We start from the raw sequence: 21,298 nt of genomic DNA, 5'->3' as shown, positions 1-21,298 counted from the left end.
GCAGACAGGTGGACCTGAAGTCTGCTTGGAAACCATTAAAATCACAGTCAGGCCTTAGAGACGAAACAGGATTAAAAGTCACCACCCAGGTTGTTCAGAAAATAAACAGTGTGGTATCTCAGAATGGTTTGGGATGGCAGGGACCTCACAGACCACCTGGTTCCACCCCCCACCATGTGCAGGGACAGCTTCTACCAGACCAGGTTGCCCAAAGCCCCATCCAGCCTTGAACACCTCCAGGGATGGGGCATCCACAGCTTCTCTGGGCAGCCTGTGCCAGCATCAGTGCCTTGCCACCTGAGTGGTAGCCTGAGGATACGGCATGAATATGATATAGCCGACCTGGCATGGCCCCAGCCGCCTGAAAAGGGACAAGGGCCGCAGGCGGGCTGGACGCAGACGGGCTGCACATTTTGCCCGCTCTGGGGGGGTCCCCAAAGCCCCCCTGTGCGGCGCGGGGGCTGCGAGGCCGGCGGGGAGGCTGCCCGCAGCCGGGCTCGGCGCGGAGGCCGCCCCTCGGGGCGGGGCCCCCGGCAGCCCGGCAGGGGTCGGGGCCGGGCCGGCACCCGCGGCCCCATAAGAGGCTTGGGGCGGCAGTGGTAGCGCCAGCAGGAGCAGCAGCAGCAGCGGAGGCAGGATGCAGGCGGCCCCCGGAGCGCAGGCGGCGCGGCCCTTCAAGCTGAGGAAGAGTTTCGGTAGGGGCGGCGGGGCCGCGGAGCGCAGCAGGGGCGGCGGGCTGCGCGCACGGGTAACGCTTGTCCTCTCTCCCGCGCAGCCACCAGGCTGGAAGAAGTAGCCGGCATCAGGGCCAAGTTCCCGACGAAAATCCCGGTAAGGCTCCGCTTTTGTCGCCGTGCTCGGGGAAGGCTCCCGGTGCCTCTTCCTTTGAAGTTTGGGACCGCGGGGCGGGATGCTTTTATGGCTTCTAAGCGGCTCTGATTAAAACAGGTGATTGTTGAGAGGTACCAGAAGGAAAAATACCTTCCTCTCCTGGACAAAACCAAGTTTCTTGTTCCCGAGGAGCTGACCATGACGCAGTTCATAACCATCATCAGGTGGGCTGCGGGCACCGGGGCGGGAGGGGGTCTCCAGCCGTGGCTGCCTCCCCCCGCGGGGAGAGGCGCTTGCTCGGGTGCTTTGGGGAAAGGAGGTGCCTCCTGCTTTCCCTTCTGCCTTCTGGACCCGTGAAGCCTCCTCTCCTCCATGCTAAGGGCAGCGTGTAAGGACTGTGCTAAACTCCAGCTCTGCTTTCCTCCTGCTTGCTGAAGCTGGTGCTGTGGCTCTGTTCTCCTAGCTCTTGCTGTGCCTTGCTCAAGCTGATAGCAACTCCTAGGTGTGAGCTGTGGGAAGCATGCTTGTAAGTTGTTCCTTACAAAAGCACTGTAGCAGAGAAGTTTCCCAAAGTACTTAGTGCATTCTCTGCCAAAGCATTGGGAAATAGCAAGGCTTTCAGACTTCTAAAAGTGCACTGAGGAGATCTTCCTGGCTATTAGCTCCTGTAGGAGGTGCTTTTGTCTCTTGCACAGCTGATCTGTATGTTATGTCTTCAAGAACTCTTCTTTTGAAGGCAGGCTTACTTTAAGTGTAACTGACTATTCTGTAATCACTTGCTGTAGCTGTACAGCAGGAGCTTTTGGTTTCTGCTTAGCACTTCTCCCCAGTATCTGAGAACTCAAAGCTCACTCAGTAGCCCTTGTGGTCTAGAAATTTAAGCCTTTCCTTGGAGCACAAGTCTTCTGGCTTCCAAGCACATGGTTAACTTCCTGCTGATGAAGACATTAAACCACAAATTGACTTTACACAGTGTTTCTTTTACATAGCTTCCCTAATAAGCCACTGTTCTTCTTTGTGTATTTCATAGACTAAAGTTGATGTTGTCTTAAATTTGCTGATGCTTAATCCTCTATTTCCTTTCCTCTCCCCTCTTCAATTAGAAGCAGGATGGCTCTAACTGCTACACAAGCTTTCTACCTGCTGGTGAACAACAAGAGCTTAGCCAGTATGTCCTTGACAATGGCAGAAGTGTACAGGGACTACAAAGATGAAGATGGCTTTGTGTACATGACGTATGCTTCCCAGGAGATGTTCGGATGCTTCTTACTCACTCAAGGGAAAACTTTGAAATGTCTTCAGAAAACCTAAGGCTGGGGTCTGTGTGCTGCAGCGAAGCAGTTTTGCTGTGAGTCATGCCTGTGACGTGAAGCTCAGAGACACTCCTTCCAATATGAGTTCATGAGCTCTGTACTGGGGAGTCATGACACAAAAGCTGGCAGGACCAGCTCAAGGCAGAAATGGTGGTACACTTTTCATGGATAATAACTTAGATATCTATTTTTATACCTGAAGACACTATGGGTTGGTGTTTTTTTTGGAACTGCACCTCCACTTTTTTTTTGCGATACCAATCTTTGATGTAACTGCTTTTTAAGGTGTCATTAAAGTCTAAATTTAAGAGTAAAATAAAGAAGCTTTTAAGTACTGGGTTGAACATTAGTTTTAATCTGGGGAAAAGTCTATCTAGGTGACAGTCCTAGAACAATTCTGGGGATCTGAGCTTAATGGCTCTTAAATAAAGCACTGCTTGCATAGCCACTCCTTCTCTTCTGGAAGAGACAACAAAGTTCTGGGTCTGCTCCACTGTGAGTGACTTTACCTGTAAACAACTTGTTAAGCTAGGTACCTGAGCTGCAAGATGACAGTAGTGTTAGAACAGGATTCAGTGCAGTGTAGTTTCAGCACCTGAATAAAAACTCCTGTCAGCTGTTACAGAAAATGCTGTGAATGCTTATGATAGACAACAATTGCTTCAAATAGTCAATACTGACTGCTAGGCAGCATAACCTAAATGCAGGTAATATGACTAGAACTCTGACTTGAGTGTTCAAGATCTCCCTAGGAAAGATGCTTGCATCTTCCCTCTACAGGCACCTGCGTGTCCCTTCTGCAAAAGGGCTTCATTAAGCCTTCTCTGAAGGGTGGGGAACTGTGTTGTACCTTACAGTGGAGAGGTATGCCAGTGTCTAAAACTCCCTAAACCTAAATTATAGGACCTCTTGACAGGAGGCTCAGTCTGAAGCTAGCCTTCCTGGCTTCCTCATATCTGAGGAATGTATCAGGAAAGCTATGAATATTCTGAGCATGCATAATGAACTTAAAACACCAAGTCATTTAGGAATCTGTTGCAGCGTGCAGTTAACAATTTTAGGCAGCCTCAGCTTAGGATGGTCAAATTGTTACATCATGATGCAATTGTTTTGTTCAGTACTGAATTGACTTGCAGGATGATTAGTACAGGAATTGCTAGACTAAAGGAAGAAGTGTTGACAGTATTTAAATTATACATAAGGAAGGAATGTGTATGTATTAGCTTTTTGCAGTGGCTCTCTTGAATTTAAAGCTCTGAGCAGATTTGGGCTCAAGCCTCTAAACCTAAAAGCTACTGTATTGCCTGTTAAGGGGTACCTGTATCACTGAAGGTGTTATTTACCAGCTCATAAAACAAGGCAGATTGGGAGGATGCAGGCACAAAGAAATCATTGACCTGCCCAACTCAGTAGAAAGGGGCAGGCTGTGTCAGAGCATGGGTTATGAAAACAGGCAGGCTTTGGGATCCCAGAATCTGTTGCTTGGATCAGGTTCACTTCTCATGGAAACAGCTTCCATTCCACAAATTGAATGCAAGTAGCCATTTGTTACAAGCCCTCAGGGAGGCAAAGACACCTGTTTTGCAGGCATAGGGCAGGGCAATGTTGGACAGCTGTGGGAACCCCAGGGTGGGGGTAGCAAGGGGAAGTCTTGCTGTGTTCTAGCACTCTTGACAGCCCAAGAGCTCAGTTAATATTTTGCTTCGTTGGCTCCTCTGTTTGTCTTCCTGTCTTGTGTGATATTTGGTGCGTGAAGAGAAAAGTACTACAGATTCTTGGCTGGAACAGTTCTGTCTGACAGCCAACTTTCTTTAGTCTGTAATGTAGTGGCTGAGGTGTAAGTGTTGATCCTTCCAGCTCACATTGACATTAGACTGTGTGCTGTCTAACAGGCTCAATTGCAGATCCAGCCAAAAAGTTACTGCAGAAGAAGGTCAGTTGCAGGTGAAGAACATCTTTATAAACCTATTCAAACTGCCCTGTTGAACCCAGAGAGAAGTTTCATGAGCTCCATCATTGGGTAATAGTAGTAGATATGCCCTTCTACCAGGTGTCAAAGCAAGTAAGATTAACCATCAAAGGCAGTCTTCAAAGAGTCTTAGAGTAATAAGCTAGGAGTTAGATGTCCAAATACATCAGGTATCCTGCTAGTGTGACAAGAAGCTCTGGATTGAACCTATTGTCTCTTCAACTGCAGGGAACAACTAAAAAAGAAGCAAACAGAAAAAGCTTTGCTCTGATGTCTGACATAAGCAACTGAGATAACCATAGCTGCCTCCAATGAGCTGCTGTTTGAAGAGCTAATATTTGTTTTAGCTATTACCCATTGATTACAGACAAGTACGTAGTTCTTGCAATGAAGGACACCACTGGAAGTCAGTGATAAGTAAACTCTATAGTGTTTTCCGATGTAATACCAATCTATAAAGAGAAGATAGAGATGCTACTAATGTTTGTTAAAATATATTCATTTCTGAATTAAGATGTGGATATGGTTCTTTAATATCCAAAACCTCCACCAGAGAAAAGAAAATGTAAGGATACTTTTCTTTCTGCCATAGACTACCAGCTAAATCCTGGAAGGTGTGTGGTGTTCTGGCTACAAAGCTCTTGGGTATGTATGTGCTCTGCAGAAGTTACTTGTTTGGTTGGGTCCACAGCCCTCGAACCCTAGCAAAATCAAGCATTACATCTCATCTTCAAATCAATATAACTGAAAGGACACTGAATTTAGGTGTGGAATGAAGACTAAAATTGCCCTTGCTGCCTTGCTTTTGAGTTGTTGTTGGTTTTTTTTTTTTTGTTTGTTTGTTTTTAAGTGAGGATTGTGTAAAATAGAGTACTGGGTGAGTTGTGACTTCAACATAGCTGAGTGGAATTACACAGAAATAACACTGGGGGAGGAAAACAGTCTGTTTCCTTACCTTCACTTAAAAAGCTCTAGTTTTAATAACCACAGATACTGCTAGTGTCATTAAAAGGGAAAAACAAAAGCACCTAAAATAGCTGCTGCCACCTTTGCTGCACAAAATGATATTTTAATAAAGCATGCCATTTGTGTAATGTATGCCTACACAGCAACTGCTGTGGAAACAGGATTAAGTTTTCTTGTTGTCAAAAGGCCTGAGCAAGCTGCATGTACTCTGAATACTCATCAGGACAACGGGAGGAGACCACAGTAGCAATTCAGGAAAAACAACTGTCTCCGAGCTCTGGGTTTTGTTCAGAAATAGAAAAGGGGGGAGGGGGAAAGTCTCATCAATGTACTTGAATTCTAAGTGGTAGAAGTCGTCTTTTTTTTTTTTTTTCCTGTGCCTGTTAAGACTAGAGATCCAGTTGTCTGTACTCTCCTTGCCACCACTGACATCCTACAGCCATAGCAAACGCAGCTTTAAAATGCATACAATGCTTTATGGAGTGTGAATTGTCACTTGCTGCAAGGCAAACATGATAATGTCAGTTAGGGTTTTCATGCAACAAGCAACAACGGGACCTTTCCAAACCGTTAGAATTTTAAAATTATTTAAGATTTTTGGGGTAGAATAAAATTAATTAATAGGGATACTAATCTTCTCTCTTAAGTAATGCAGACAAGTCTTGTGAATTTAGCAGGTAAAAGCAATAAAAAGCCTATCTAACTGTTTCCAGACAGTGTTAGCTTTGCAGTAAAAATAATAAAAAACTACAAAACCCATGACTGTTAAACATGCTAAACAACAGACTTGATCTTTCTCCTCCCCTTCATATTCTTTTTTTCACTTATGTATGAAAGAGTAAATTGGGAAAGTCAAATGAAATAATAGGACAGAACATAACCTTCAGCATCAAATTGTACTACTGTATTCCCATTAAGAAAGCCTCTATAGAAACTACAGGGATTAAACCAAAGGGCCTGACTGGGAGAGGAAACTATTTTTAGAACACTGTGTTTTTAATGTATAGGCTGTGAAGTAGAGGGGGAGGGAAGGAAGGTTTCCTTGGAAAACTTCCAAGGGGTCTCTGAAAGGTGATTGAAAAATAGAAGTTCATATGTTACAGTAAAACATGTACTTTTTTTTTTTTTTAATGGCCCCCATATACCCTCCAAGATTTGTTACAGAAAGACATCTAGACGACTCTTGTACATAAATGTATTTCATTCTTTTCCATAGACTTTTGTGTCACCCTATCATATTTTAAACTAGAAAAAATCAAATTCTACCTGTACAAATATGCTTAGTGTTTTTTTTTTTTTTGTTTTTTTTTTTTTAAAGATACTTCTTAATGGTTGCTGTACACAGCTATTTCCACTGATGTTTTTAGGTTGCTCTTTAAGAGCACAAGTTTCTTAGCTATCTGCGACTTGTTCTAAATGACAATCTGGCCCTAGTTTAGAGGAACAGCTTAAATGAAGGTGACTACCTTAGGGTTCTCCTGTTACAGTCATAATTGTGTCACTCCCTGCCTCTTGTTTTCTAGCAGATGTGTGTCTTGCCCTTCAACTGTAATGTTCCTATGGCACACAACTGTTTAGTAGCAGCATAGTCCAGATGGGTTTTGAAGAGCGTGTAGCAAGTATCAAAGCTAGAGTCTGCAAAGCAGAACTGCCCCTTCCCTGCAGGCAGACCCTCAGGAGGGAGGGAGTGTGCCCTGCTGTGTGCGCAGAGTTTCCAGGGCAGGCAAGAGGGGGGCCAGGAGGGGCTGCTTGGGCAGCTCGACACTTACATCATGTCCGGCAGGGACTGTAAAGGACCTTTATGAGGCTGCTTGTGATTTGTTGCAGGGTGGGCTTGGCTGGTGGTGTTTATTTTCACAAATAATCCATGATCCTGGCTTCACTTTCTGTGTAACAGCATGGTGTCTGGATCCTAATCAGGCCTTCAGCCCAAACCCTGCTATGTGTCAGAAAGGTGGGAAAGCTGTCAATTTCACAGTACTTGAGATGATGTAAAAGGGAAACAAAACAAAAACATAGGTTTATCTGCCATTGATTGAGGTCCTTGGTAGACCTGAAGCTTATTTCCAGTTCTCAATAACTGAGCCAAGACTTTACAGCCTGCCAGACAGATTTGCAGGGAGATCTTTAGGTCAGCCAAACAGTGGGTGAGGAGAGGGGACAGACTGGAGAGAGGGGCTAAGGATGTGTATCAGCACTTCCATCCAGAGCAGCTGCAGTCTTGTATTCTTCCCAAGTCTGCTTGTGACTGAATGGAAAGGCTGAGCCTCAGCGTGACATCACTCAGGCAACCACTACAGCCATTAGCTCACAAAGAGAAGTTATGAGAAAAAACACACATGCACATATGCTTTCAGATGGAGAGTGGATACAGCCTTTTCCTGAGTAGTGAACTCTGTCAATGGAAAAAAACACACAGGAGGGTGCTGAAAGGAAGACATGGTGAAAAAGAAATTCTCTTCTTAGTGCTGGCACTACTTCACAAGGAGACTTGGCCTTTACTCTGGGAACTTAAAAAACTCAAGATCAGGTGATGGATACAAGTATGGTCTCTGTCTGACCTTCCTCCCCTAAAAAGCTGCATCTATGGTCAAAAATTAAAAGTCAAATAGCGATATGAGCTGCATATTTGAATGCTGACTGGATGAGGAAGAGTAACTCATTTTCCAGCCTCCTAATGCATTAGTCATCAACAAAATAAAACAGCCATCAATAGGAAAAACAGCTGCTGTGCTACAGGTGAGGGAAGGATCACTGACTTAGTGCAGACATCTGTGGTGTCTAGACCGTCTGGGTAACCCAATCACAAAAGAGGTTAGGAAGATAATTTCACTATTCCAAACTATATTGGCTCTGTTATAAACCTGTCAAAACTGTCAAGAGAGGCCTCAGGAGAAATACTGCATTTTCCTGGGAGGCAGCTGTATTTGGTTTAACCCTCAGCTCTTCCCAGCCATCCTCATGCTCACTGACTTCCATTCTCATTCTTTTTTTTGGAAAGGAACCAGGCCTTCTGTGTTTGCAGAACCTGGGTACAGATTCCAAGATTGCTGAAAACTATAAATAATATGCCCTCCGTTGCCATGTAACAAACTTGTATGAGAATTCACAGTTGTTCTGTTATTGTAATTCAACCTGTGCTGGAGCCTCGGGTGGCGCCTGTGTTGATATGCTTTGGTCTCTCTCAAGCTCCCAAGCCTCTGTCAGATCTGCAGCAGGAGTTTAAATGGCCTGACTGAGGCTGTTACTGCCATTTAGGTAGCTCTCCCACCTTCCAGCAAATTTGCTTGAGATAGAAAAACATCCAGTCCCTTCTTGGATCAGCTGAAGAACAGCTGTGTGTTTTAGTGTTGCTCATTTATGTGAACTGTTTTAGCTTCAGGCCCAAGGTAGGTTACTGCAGTGGTTTTACTGCATGTCCCAGCTTATCCAGATGATCCACAAAAGGATGCCACCTCACATGAGTGCTTCTAGTGGCAGACTGCTGGGAGGTGGCAATCTCCAGGAAGGGTTGGTGCAGAGGGAGCATATTACATGAAACTGGGGGGGGGGGGGTTAGGGGAAGGGGAGAGGGAGAGGGAGGAGAAGGCTGGTGTGGGGAACTGCTACTGGTATAGATGGCTCTTGAAGATGAGGTGGGTTTGCACTCTGGGCTACGCCAGGACCCTAAAGGTATCCTCTGATTCTGTCATCCAAAGCAGCTAGCCCAGTAGGCAACTGTTGAGCATGATCACTGTGTCACTTGCTTCACGTAGGAGCATGCTTTATAAAGCAATGGAAAAAGCATTTATCTAAAGCGGGGGCTACTTCACTAGGATTGCCCCTTCTGCCTGAAGAGCCTGAGCCACACGTACCACACCGGGCACCCTGGTTAGTGCCTGGACCCAGCACAGAAAATGCTCATGCTGCAGGGAGAAGGTAGGGCCCTTGCAGGTAAGGCCCAGGGTGACAGTGGAGGTGTGCAGCCCAGGGGATTGAACCCAGCTTCCACACTAGACCTCCAGTCTACCTTCTCTTTCTGAAAATTATCCAACTGTAAGATGTGTGAAAGGCTTTGGTTTTACTAGTGGAAAGTTTAGGCTGTTTTGAAGGGCCTGATCCAAAACCCTATGAAGTAGATGAAGTGATTCCAGTAGAAGCTAGAGCATGCACTGAAGTACTGCCTGGGGCCACAAGGGCTGCAGAGCTAGAGCTAGCATGTTACAATACATGCGAGGAAGCACTTAAACGTAAGAGGTGGAGAGGAGAAGGAAAGGTCAAACTCTGTAGCAGACATGAAAGGTTTTATGTTAAATTTGCTGGAAAGTTTTTCTTCAAAACATGCTTTTGCCAAGTATCTTGTTTCCCCATTCAGACTGCTGTATTTTTCCCCCATCTGATTAATTTTATTTCTGCTCATTTGTCAGGAGGGAAAATCTAAATCTTAACCTATATTTATATGAGGGGAAAAGATGAATGAAAGAAAATCCTTGTTGGCTGTACAGTTACAAATGTGACTGCAGCAAAAAAAATGTGCTATGTATGGGAACAGGTACTTGGTAACACTGAAAAGCAAAAACAGGTTATTTTATTCTACATGTCTCCATTTAAAAATGAGGTGGGGTTTTCTGGTCATTCTCAACATAGTAAGGTATTATGGGGAGGGTGGAGTGGAAGAGTTTTTGGGTTTTAGTTACATATAACTGAGAGCCACACACTTGGTCACACCGTGTTTTACAGATGCTTTCTAGTAAATTATTTGTTACCTGCAGTACTGCATAAAAAGCCACAGTGGAGTACCTATGTCATGCTACAAAAAAACAAAGCATGGAAGTGCAGCAGAGAGCAGTTTGCCAGCACATGGAGCAAGTAAATCTGTAATAATTCATACTATTCTGCATGCATAAGATCCAGAGCTGGCCAAGTCATTCGGAAAGTGGACACCATACATGTATTTTCATCAAGCAGAACAAGAAATGAGAAACTGAAGAAGGTGAGCAGTTACAAAAGATGTACTTGATCAAAACCTCTCTCTAAAAGTGCTGTAAACTAGCCTTTTTCAGAGATTTCTCTACTTGGAGGAAAGATATATAAAGCATGTCTTGAAATAGGATTGTGGCTTAGCGCTCATAAAGAGCTGAGAATGTATGCTTGGGTTTTTGTTTTGAGGAATAAGTTCTTCTTAACGTTAGCCTTGACTTCCTGCATTTCCTGGCTAAATTGTCTATTGCGTGATTAGATGATTACCTCATCTGACGATTTAAGAAAAACTCTTGAAGGAGATTGTAGCAGTAAACTGCACTTCTATGCCAGGCTCCTCCCACAACTGTATCCAAAGCACTGTCTATGAAACATACAAATCCTACATTTAGATGCACTATATAATGCTGAAACTCAGCTTCAGTTGAGGAAGGCAAAATGGATAGCCAAAAGTACATGGTTTCAAAAACTAAGGGAGAAAGAGAGAAGGACGTTATATATGGCCTTTTAGCAAGGCTCTTGTTATTGAAAGTGCCATAAGTATTCAAAGTATTCTTCAAAGTGTCGTATCATGAGGTGGGACTGAGAAGAAGGAAACTGAATGGCTGATATACAGTTGCATGAAATGTACATGCAGCAGAAACCATGCAACTTGTCTGCTTGTTGACAATTATTTTCTTGATGCACCAAAGTCTACAATTTGGTAGCTAAATCAAAGATTTCTTTAACAAGTAACTTTTACTCCTTGTACTTACACAGAGAGAGATGAAATATGCTCAGCCCCATCTTTACTAACCTGATTTCCTTTTACTAACCTGATTTCCTTTTATGATAAGATCACCCGTATGGTGGACCAAGGGAAACCAGCTGATGTGATTTTTTTGGACTTCAGCAAGGCTTTTGACACGGTTTCCCATAGGATCCTACTGGACAAAATGTCCACCATACAGCTAAATAAAAACATCATACGATGGGTGAGCAATTGGCTAACGGGCAGGGCCCAAAGGGTTATGGTAAATGGAGCTGCGTCAGGCTGGCGGGCGGTCACCAGTGGGGTCCCTCAAGGCTCCATTTTAGGGCCGGTACTTTTCAATATTTTTTATAAACGATCTGGATGTAGGAATAGAGGGTATTTTGAGCAAGTTTGCTGATGACACCAAACTTGGAGGAGTTGTGGACTCAAATGAGGGCGTAAAGGCCTTGCAGAGGGATCTGGACAGGTTGGAGAGCTGGGCGATCACCAACCGCATGAAGTTCAATAAGAGCAAGTGCCGGGTCCTGCACCTGGGACGGGGAAACCCTGGCTGCACGTACAGACTGGGCGATGAGACGCTGGAAAGCAGCCTAGAAGAGAGGGATCTGGGGGTCGTGGTAGACAGCAAGTTGAATATGAGCCAGCAGTGTGCCCTGGCAGCCAGGAGGGCCAATCGTATCCTGGGGTGCATCAAGCACGGCATCGCTAGTAGGTCAAGGGAGGTGATTGTCCCGCTCTACTCTGCGCTGGTGCGGCCTCACCTCGAGTACTGTGTGCAGTTCTGGGCACCACAGTATAAAAAGGACATGAAACTGTTGGAAAGTGTCCAGAGGAGGGCTACGAAGATGGTGAAAGGCCTTGAGGGGAAGACGTACGAGGAACGGCTGAGGTCACTGGGCCTGTTCAGCCTGGAGAAGAGGAGGCTGAGGGGGGACCTCATCACAGTCTACAACTTCCTCGTAAGGGGGTGTCAAGAGGCAGGAGACCTTTTCTCCATTAACACTAGTGACAGGACCCGCGGGAACGGGGTTAAGCTGAGGCAGGGGAAATTTAGGCTTGACGTCAGGAGGGGGTTCTTCACAGAGAGGGTGGTTGCACACTGGAACAGGCTCCCCAGGGAAGTGGTCACTGCACCGAGCCTGTCTGAATTTAAGAAGAGATTGGACTGTGAACTTAGGCACATGGTCTGAACTTTTGGGTAGACCTGTGCGGTGTCAAGAGTTGGACTTGATGATCCTTAAGGGTCCCTTCCAACTCAGGATATTCTATGATTCTATGATTCTATGATCTTTTCTATGGTAGTAGAGCCAAAGTTTAAACTGCAGAATTAAGAAAGGGTTGAATCATTTCTCTTAGAGTACCTTGTGAAGTGCAAACTAGGGAAAGACAAGAAACCAGGCAATTAGCCAATTTTTTAGATTTAAAATAAATAAAGGTTTTCAGAATTAATTTGATCATCAGTGGATTTATCTGTGAATCTCAGTAGAATTTCACTTAAGTATGAAAAACCAAAATCAATCTTACTTTCAGTATGTTTGTAAATAGAGCAGGAAGAACGCAGCATAACTTGTCTATGCATGGTCTTCGAAGCTTAGTAGGTAATTGTTTGTAAACTCTTTAGAGGACGTTACGGGCAAGCTGAAGTTTAGAGAGATGGATATGCTACAAACTGAGTCTTTAGGCTGTGCACGTATCTTTTCATTTTTATGCAAGTCATACCTTTCTGGAAATCTGTGAAATGTTTATGTCATTAATATTAGAAGGAGCACTGACAGCTGGGACAGCACCTGTCTTTGAGACATTTGAGAATCAAATCCTTTGCACATGCCAGGATGTTCCTCTACATTTGTATTTCCTGAGTCTTACTGACTAGGCCCACAAGTACTGTTTGTTGTACTTTCACAGTTATCAAAGTTAGTGTTATACTGAAGTCTGCAACACAACCTTAATCAATAACTGTTTGAGATTTTTTGAGCAATGCTGGATTATGCAAACAATAAAAATTGGTGCCTCAAAGTTATTCTTGGTCTAGTTCTGGGACATTAGAGGAAATAAATAAGATTAATAAAAAAACATCTACAGCAGGCCAGCAGTCAAGGCTCAGACAGATCTCAATCCTCAAAGTGTCTTTCTGGTTAAGGAATTTGGCCCATTTTCTGATTTACTAATTTTAAACAGAGACTAGTTGAATGGTGATTCAAAAATGTAGTACATGTAGAAATAAAGTTAAAACAAATCCTGGTACTTCAAGGGGATTTGAAGTGAACATGCTAAATCAAAACAATCTAGCATCTTATATTGTAGTTACTGCTACAGCCGAATACTTGTTATATCTACCAGTAAAATAATTAGGGATATTAAAAAATGTGCTCAGAATCACATTTGATACTTTTATTTATACACATTCTTATTTCTACCCAAAGTAAATTGTTGAGGATCTGCTTATTTAATTTTGGTTAAGTGTGAGCCGAGCACTTTACAAACTTATTTTTCTAGGATTCTGGAAAGAGATGTTTTCTTCGTAACTAACTATTTGCACCAAAAATTTATAATTGCATTGCAAGAGAACACAGAGAAAATCTATATAAACTAGAAACCTTTTTTCCTGACTAAAATTTTACTCATCTGCTTGATGTCATGAAACTTTACAAAGGTTTAATCAATGTCAGCTTTTGCCTTTTAATTCGTAATCTTTTTTTGCTTCACATCTGGACTTAATCTCTGGTTAAACAAATCAGAATTTATGGAGTTTACCACACAAATTGAGGAGTTTCTTCTCTCATGTCATTGTCTGCATACTAAGTATTTGCTAATAGAGTTGATGCTCATCTAACATCCTTATTCCCTGTGACTTCTAAAAAAAAAAAAGAAAGAAAAAAGAAAAAGGCAAATCCAAAGAATAGCTAGTCCTGTGTGTATTGTGGGTTTTGGAATAAGAAACAAAAAAAGATTTTACAGGAAGGGTGAAGAAGGCTCCCATTCTAGCCTGGTCAAATGAATACAACATACTTCATTTGGACAGGAATAATCAGCAGCACGAATACAGGATGGAAAACAACTGGCTGGTAGCATTTCTTCTAAAAAGAGTCCATGGGATAGACTGAATCACAAGTTAAGCATGAATCAACGCTACCAAGCTATTGTGAAAAAAGCAATCACCACATTGGGATTTCTAAACAGGAGCAGACCCTTCAAGATGTGTGAAATAAGCCTTCTGCTGTACTCAACAATGGTAGGGTTTTAGCTGAAAGTGTGCCTCATCTAGGCACTCAGTTGAAGAAGAATATGAACTAGCTGAGAATTCAGAGATTAATGACAATAAGCAGAGATTTAGACAATGCCTATGATAAAGGAAGGAAGAAGTGGGGTGGTTTAGCAGAAAAGGCTGGAAAAAGGACATGCTATTCCTCACAAAGAGAAGGCTCTTGATAAAGGAGAGGGAAGCATTTTTTTTTCTTGTTTATATTGGCTACTATGACAGATATTGGGGCTTAAATTGCAGCAAGAAAAAAACTAGGAAAGCTTTCTAATGAAAAAGGTGGTGCAGAACTGGAATATTTGTCTGGGAAGTTGTGGAATGTCCACACTGGAGGATTAGTCTAAATTAATCCTTCTACAAGACACTGGGAAGATTTCTGGATGTCCTGGTTTCCTCTGATTCTACATTGTCCATTAAAATATCTTTATTTCTTAAGCATCAGAGTGGTTTTTTTGGTTGTTGTTGTTTGTTTGTTTTTTATGAGAGTTCTCAGATTACACTGCTGTACTGTAACCGCACAGACTTGTGTAATCACAATAAAGGGATGCAGAATTATAGAGGGCATATGGGTCCTTACAGTGAGGAGAAAGGTTAAGTTCACCAGAATACCCTAGCACAAGAGAAAAATTTGTTTCAAGAGAGCTTCTCGAATACTGACAGGCATTGATCAACTCCGACCAAGCTATGCCATCAATGCTGGGGCTTAGCTGGTCTAACTCCACTGCTTCTCTTCCTGTATCTTCATTTCACTGGCACAACCATGTGCAGCTGTACTATAGCTTTCACCTACAACAGAACCCCAACCCAGTTTGTTACTCAAATACTTCTGCATGTATGTATGAGTGGAACAAATGTTGAGGGGAGTATCTAAGAAAAAGTTAATGACACCATGGCCTAAACTCCTACTGCGATGTCCAGTCCCTCTATACCAAACTGAGGAAAGAACTTTTAAACACAATGCCAATGTGTCAGAGATTACTTACACATTAGCAAGGGGCTTCCATTTCCCTTCCCACCTCCCCTGTGATTCAACTGAAACATGGAACCCTGTTTATCTGGATTCTAAAAAGTATTTAGAAAGAAACACAACTACATTCAGAACAATGACTGAGATGTACCGGACAACAATTTACATGGCAATAGAGAGGCAATGACTTCAAGAGCACTGCAGATCATCTAAACTGTTTTCGTAGCTTCCATCAAAAACTCAGCCTCCCAAGTTCCTCCCCTCCCCCAGACACTCATGACCCTTTGGTACCTGGTTTGGTACCAGCCCCGTACCATGATCACATCAAATATAGTAAGTTTTTTCTGCTTTTCTACTACTAATTGGATTTTCATCTTATGTTATTTGTTATAGAGACACTGTGAATTAAGTTTTACTGCCATGTGTGTTTGCCTGTGCGTGCATTTATATGATACATAAAATCTCTTTACAATCACTAGGCTCAAAACATGCAGGTTAACCCAAAGCAGTTTTTCTTATCACCTACTTGCCACACACAAAAGACATGCAGGCTACCTTCCTTTCATGCAGTTACTTACAGAAGTTTGCTTTCACAAAATTTATACTGATGCAGGTATATGAGTGTGGTTTCTAAACACCACGAGGTGATTTAAATCCATACTGCTGCTGAAAGTGTTAATGCTAGAAACTAACCTGACAAAATCCAGCTCCATGATCCAGAAAGTCCCATGGGTTCAGCAGAGCCCCTACACCTTAGATCACTTAGCCACTTCTGCAAGCGAATCCTATGATTAAGGCAAGTATTTTTTCCATTATTACAGAAGAAAAGAATAATTGTATGCTATGACTTTCCAAGAATCAAATGGCAATTACCATTTCTGAACCATACAGTCATTACTGATATCACTTCAGGCACTTGAAAATGCAGGGGATTAACAGAAAGCTAATACTGTGACAGTATTTTGAAAGACTAAATGAATTAGCAAAGGTAAACACAAACCTCCTAGCTTGACATCAATATTTGTAGGGCATATCAAGGACTTGATTAACTGAGAGTTTAAAGAGATCAATATTGATGCTAATACGTGCTTACTGAAAATATAACTTGTCTAGCAGAGTTTTCAATAAGATTGTAATTTATGATTAAACAGGTATTGGTACTAACATGTTAAGACTTTCACTTTATCTGTCAGATGTTTTCTTTGGTATCATACAACATTTTGACTAAAGGAGCCAGAAAAATAGAGTAGCCTATAAGCAGATCTCCAAATCTTGGAAATGGGGAAGTCATCACCAAGTAATTGTACTTCTAATTCAGTCCTATAATAGCCATGTTTCTGTGCCTGTGCTGTTCTCAGTGCAGCATTTCTATCAATAATTTAGAAGAAAACCAAATCAACCTTCTCTACCATAAATTTATCACTGATAAAGCTTGCATATGCCTCAAAGTACAGGGATAAAAAATGAAAGGCAGGTCACTTGGACTGGGTAATGTGGAGATGAGCACATTCAGTGGTAACAGAAGAGCTACATATAAAATCAGACGAGCTATAATTAGAGACTATACAGGGCCTTGTCTTGGAAAAGAAGATGATAATAATTTTATTATAGAAATTACCACGTGACACCAATGATCAGAAAAGACTAATAGAATCATTGGACACATGGACAGGCAAGAGAATTTCAATCTTCTGCACCTGGCATTGGAATGACTACTGCTACATTTAAGCTAATGTGTACAACTCAGGATTGATGTTGCAACTTGGAGAAAGTTCTGAGAATTGCCAAGAGAATGATTCAAGTGTTGGGAAGAAAAATAACCCGTAAAGAGAGAGATTCCAGGAGCTCAGCTTAGTTACCTTACCTAGGGCATGGATAACAGATGACTAAAACAGCCTTAAAATTTTTAATAATGGCAGGAAGCATTGATAATGGGCCCTTCCGCCCACTAGATAAATGAATGACAAAGGTCCAGTAGGTAGGTATTGGAAGTATATGAAGCAAAATTAGACTTACAGTGTTGTTTTTTTTTTTTTTTGTTTGGTGAAGTTCACAAACACAGGAACAATCTATTTTAAGTAATAACATTTTTTCCCTCTCTTTAGCACTTCAAAAATCAAGACAGGATGTTTTTTGAAAAATGATCTTTGGTTCAAACCCTCAGTGTTAATGAAATCTTGCAGCCGTAAGATGGCAAGATAACATGACTGGAGAAGACCTTTCATGTTTGCCTCTATGTGAAAACTAGAAGAAGAACATGGAAGTAGGACAAGATAGAAAAAAATGAAGGAATGAAAATGAGGACAGGGTTTTATTGCATTTATTTCAATTCTTGAATTGTTTGTTTTGATAAAGGACATTCTGTCCACTGCAATTTTAATGGTTTGTTTCATTCTCTTTCTTGAGCCAATGTGTGACATTATTATGCAATGTCAAAGAGCTGAAAGGGTTCACAGAGCTAGGTGCATGTGATGACTTCATCATTTGTGTCATGTTGGTGTAATCTGAGGTAAGGCTTGGTATTCTCTTCCAGCCATGGCCCCAGAAGAAAAATATTTTCCTCCTACTGTCCAGATACACTCACATTTGAAAGCTATGAGAGAGAAAACAAAGACCATTTTCTCCTCATGTTTGAAGATGATCCTTGGGGTCATCCAGAACTGGGGCATGTGTGATTTGACATTTCTGTTTTCTCAGCTCCAGAGTCTGGGACTGATACGGCATAGAAAAATACCTATCAATATCACAGCCTTATGTGGTCCCTTTGATAAACCTAACAGACCTCTATTTACACAGTTGAACAGACATATTGAAGGAAGAAGTTACGCGTTTTCCCTACTTAGTAGCCAGTGTCTGCTCAAATGTGAAAGCTGTTGATTTCATACAAAGAGCAAACAAAACATTAATTTTGTGTAAAGTGATTTCTCTTTTGGACAAAAAAATAGCAAATATAACCTGTCTAAGGAAAAATGTAGTCTTTGCCCATTCATGACAATCCTGGCTTTATAGTCTTCTCGCTGCCATGCTCCTTGGAACTTTTTAGACATACGAGTCCACAGAGTCACCGCCCTACGCTCAGTTGTCTTTTCTCTGCCCGTCAGTTTCAGCATGGCTTACAGATCTTACAGTCACATTGTCTGAACTCCTCACGAGTTGCAGCACCATCAGCTAAAGCAAAGAAGCATTAAGATCATCATTTCACAGGAGGAAAACTAATGAAGAGATTAGAAGACAAGTACTATGCTTCAATATTTGTTATGCAAGAGTGTTTCTTGCATCCCTAGACCATTCAAACTAATCTGGGTTTACTACTAAACTACTCACAGGTACTGCTGTAGAGAAGAAGCACAAGACAGAGTACAGTAAGGAGGATTTTCACCTTTAAAAAGTAGAACCAGAAAACAATTTGTCTCTGAAACAGCTTTCCCCATGAAGTTCTGGTCCACCACTCTCATAGCTGTAAGTTCTTGTTAACTACAATTGCAGTTCCTGATATGTTCACCTGAACATCTGTTCCATTCCCACCTCCAAATTTCTCGTTATAATATTCTTGCTACTTTTAAACACGTATCTTTCTCTCATGGCATCAGATTGCCCCAAATGGACAAAATGCACAAGAGCTTGGACTTGTTATAGTGGAACAAACCCTCGTCTCACCTGCTCTGACTTGCAGCTTAAGCCCCCAGAAATAAATCATGAGAATAGATTGAAATAAATCAGCAGCTCCTCCCCGACATCTTTCCTCTTTTCTGAATCTTCTAGATAACTCCCAGCTGTCTCTGCCTACATGCAGAAACTTTGTCCTACTTATAAAACAAAGTGTTTTAACAGAGCTATGGTAGAAAAGACGAGTCAATTTTAACCTAAATGTAGTAAATTGGGTTGTAGTCCTGTATTTTTAACTTGAGTCTGTAAGCTTGAAGATTCTTGGATATTAAAGTTTGCTTTGGTTTGCCCTCTATCAAATCTCACTATACTGTATTAGCAACAGCTGCTATTCCTGGCTTTATTCCACTCACAAAATGTTTTTGGTCTTGAACCATATGTTTCACACACAGTTATTTAAAGAGTTTCACTAGATAAGCCTGTTGAGATGAATCATCCCTCCTGCAAAGGTGCCATGGGATATACAACAGGGTAGTAAGAACACTGACTTGGTTACATAGCATAAATAAAATCACACATGTCAGGGGTGCATGGCTGTGATAGAAAAAGTGACTCAAATTAAAAAATATATATCTAACTGATGCAGAATGAACTTTCCCAGACTAGGTTAGAAACTCTAATAGAGAGAATTAGGATGATTTTGTGTGTGTTAATTACAGGGTTAGTATCAAACACATCCCAATTTAACTGCTGACCTTTCTTTGACCTATTTTTGTTTCTCTTCCTGCCTGAATACCAATTTTGCTGGTGCAGAGGGGAATAATCATTAAAACTTTATCTCAGTCCCTCACCCAAAATAGCCATCTGGTTTTCCTTCAGACGTCTTATGGAGTTTAAATGTTATCTAACCAGAATTTTAAGATGTCCCAGGTACAGTTTGCAGTAAGGAAGCATTTATGCATACTTGGCCTCTGGTAGTATGAGCCTAAATAGGTTTCAATTTTCTTCATATCTACTGTTCATTCTTGCTCTCTTTACATCTTATTTAATGTAAAACACGTAAACTTCATAATGGAGCAGAACTGCAGTCTCTCTTTCCAGGTAAGCACCCAAGCAAGCTGACAATAGCATCATGCTCCTTCTCACACCCAGCTCTCTGTCCCAGGCTATTTGGAATTTACATTTTTCCTTTTTACATAATTCCTTTAGAGTTATTGCACCTTCAGCCACAACAGAAGGACTTCCCTATATCAGCTTCAGGATGGTATATGTCTGGTAGCAAAAGAACTTCCAACAACAGTGGCAGATGTGTATCATGACCAATATCTTTTGTGGGTGCTCTGATTACTGATGTACCATTTGTAGCAGGTATCCATTTCCATCTTTAACTATGAAATTTTCAAAGAGATTGCATGCAATCTTCCTGCTGAGCTTGGGATTTATGATAGTTCCTCCCATTCCCTGATTAGGTTGTCTCTCTTCACCTCCACGTGCTATTTGCACTGAATCCCAAAAAGCTTGGTTACAGCATTACTTTAGTTCAGTATAAATCTGTAATGCTCTTTCTACAGGGGCAGACCTACCCGTCCTTGGGAAATCATTCCTGCTGCCTATTGTGAGCACTAACCTTTTTCGTTTGTTCGTTTTTTGTTGGTTTTTTTTTTTTTCTTCTTCTTCTTCTTTCCTTGATATTAATTTTCAGACAGATGATGTTCTCTGTCCTGATTCAAAGGATTGCTGTGTCTACAACTACGGGTAGTACATAGAAAGCAGCAGGAAAAAAGATTACTGGAAAAGAGAAAGGGGTAGCAGTTGTGGCAGTCTAAAGTTCCTAATGACTACAAGAAGGGAAATAGGCAATCATTACCCTCATTTTTTAAAAGGAAAAAAAGGAAGACCCAGTGAACTACAGGCCACTAGGTCTCACCTCTGTACCTGGTGATGATCAGAGGGCTGGAGCATCACTCCTTTGAAGACAGGCTGATGGAGCTGGGATTGTTCAGCCTGAAGAAGAGAAGGCTCCGGGGAGACCTCATTGGAGTCTTCCAGTACCTGAAGGGAGCCTACAGAAAAACTTGGGAGGGACTCTTTGTCAGGGAGTGTAGTGATAGGACAAGGGATAATGACTTTAAACTGGGGGAGGGAGGGGGGGCTAGATTAGATGTTAGGAGGAGTTTTTTTACTCTGAGGGTGGTGAGGCGCTGGAACACGTTGCCCAGAGAAGCTGTGGATGCTCCATCCCTGGAAACGCTCAAGGCCAGGCTGGATGGGGTTTTGGGCAACCTGGTCTGGTGGGAGGTGGCCCTGCCTGTGGCAGGGCAGTTGGAACTGGGTGATCTTCCAAAGTCTCTTCCAACTCAAACCACTCAATGGTTCTGTGATTACTGAACAGGAAGAAAAAAGATCAATCTTTTCTGGCAGCAGCGCAGGCATCTCCTTGATTAAAGTGACCACATAACAAAGACTAACTTAGAATTCTGAATTAATGAGGCCAGATATTACCAACTTCTTTATTCAAGAGTTGAATAAAGCAACTCTTCCCTAAACATTTTTGAAATGCCTAGCCTTAATATTATTTGTTCAAATCAAAATTTCCTGTGAATTTCAAGCATGGAACAATTAAAAATGAGCTTCTGTTTGAGAAGTGTAATCACTAGGGAAAAAAAATAAAATG

At 42.0% G+C, this 21,298-nt stretch overlaps 1 protein-coding gene across 1 annotated transcript; it reads left to right on the top strand.

Annotated features, from left to right (window-relative positions):
- Positions 1–637: 637 nt before the first annotated feature.
- Positions 638–2,432, top strand: MAP1LC3C (microtubule associated protein 1 light chain 3 gamma). The gene is made up of 4 exons (XM_032185195.1): positions 638–695; positions 776–831; positions 949–1,055; positions 1,935–2,432. Exons 1-4 carry the CDS (start codon positions 638–640, stop codon positions 2,140–2,142), a joined length of 429 nt encoding a protein of 142 aa, XP_032041086.1. The 3' UTR covers positions 2,143–2,432.
- Positions 2,433–21,298: the final 18,866 nt, after the last annotated feature.

The sequence above is a fragment of the Aythya fuligula genome, chromosome 3, assembly GCF_009819795.1.
Source record: "Aythya fuligula isolate bAytFul2 chromosome 3, bAytFul2.pri, whole genome shotgun sequence".
NCBI classification, from domain to species: Eukaryota; Metazoa; Chordata; class Aves; order Anseriformes; family Anatidae; genus Aythya; species Aythya fuligula.
This window is presented reverse-complemented; position numbering and strand designations above follow the sequence as displayed.

Bases quoted from the DNA above. Each gene is read 5' to 3' on its own strand.
- MAP1LC3C (XM_032185195.1), top strand. From the start codon at position 638: ATGCAGGCGGCCCCCGGAGCGCAGGCGGCGCGGCCCTTCAAGCTGAGG. The intron at 696-775 runs GTAGGGGCGGCG...TCTCCCGCGCAG, and splicing joins CAAGCTGAGGAAGAGTTTCG to CCACCAGGCTGGAAGAAGTA. The intron at 832-948 runs GTAAGGCTCCGC...TGATTAAAACAG, and splicing joins AGTTCCCGACGAAAATCCCG to GTGATTGTTGAGAGGTACCA.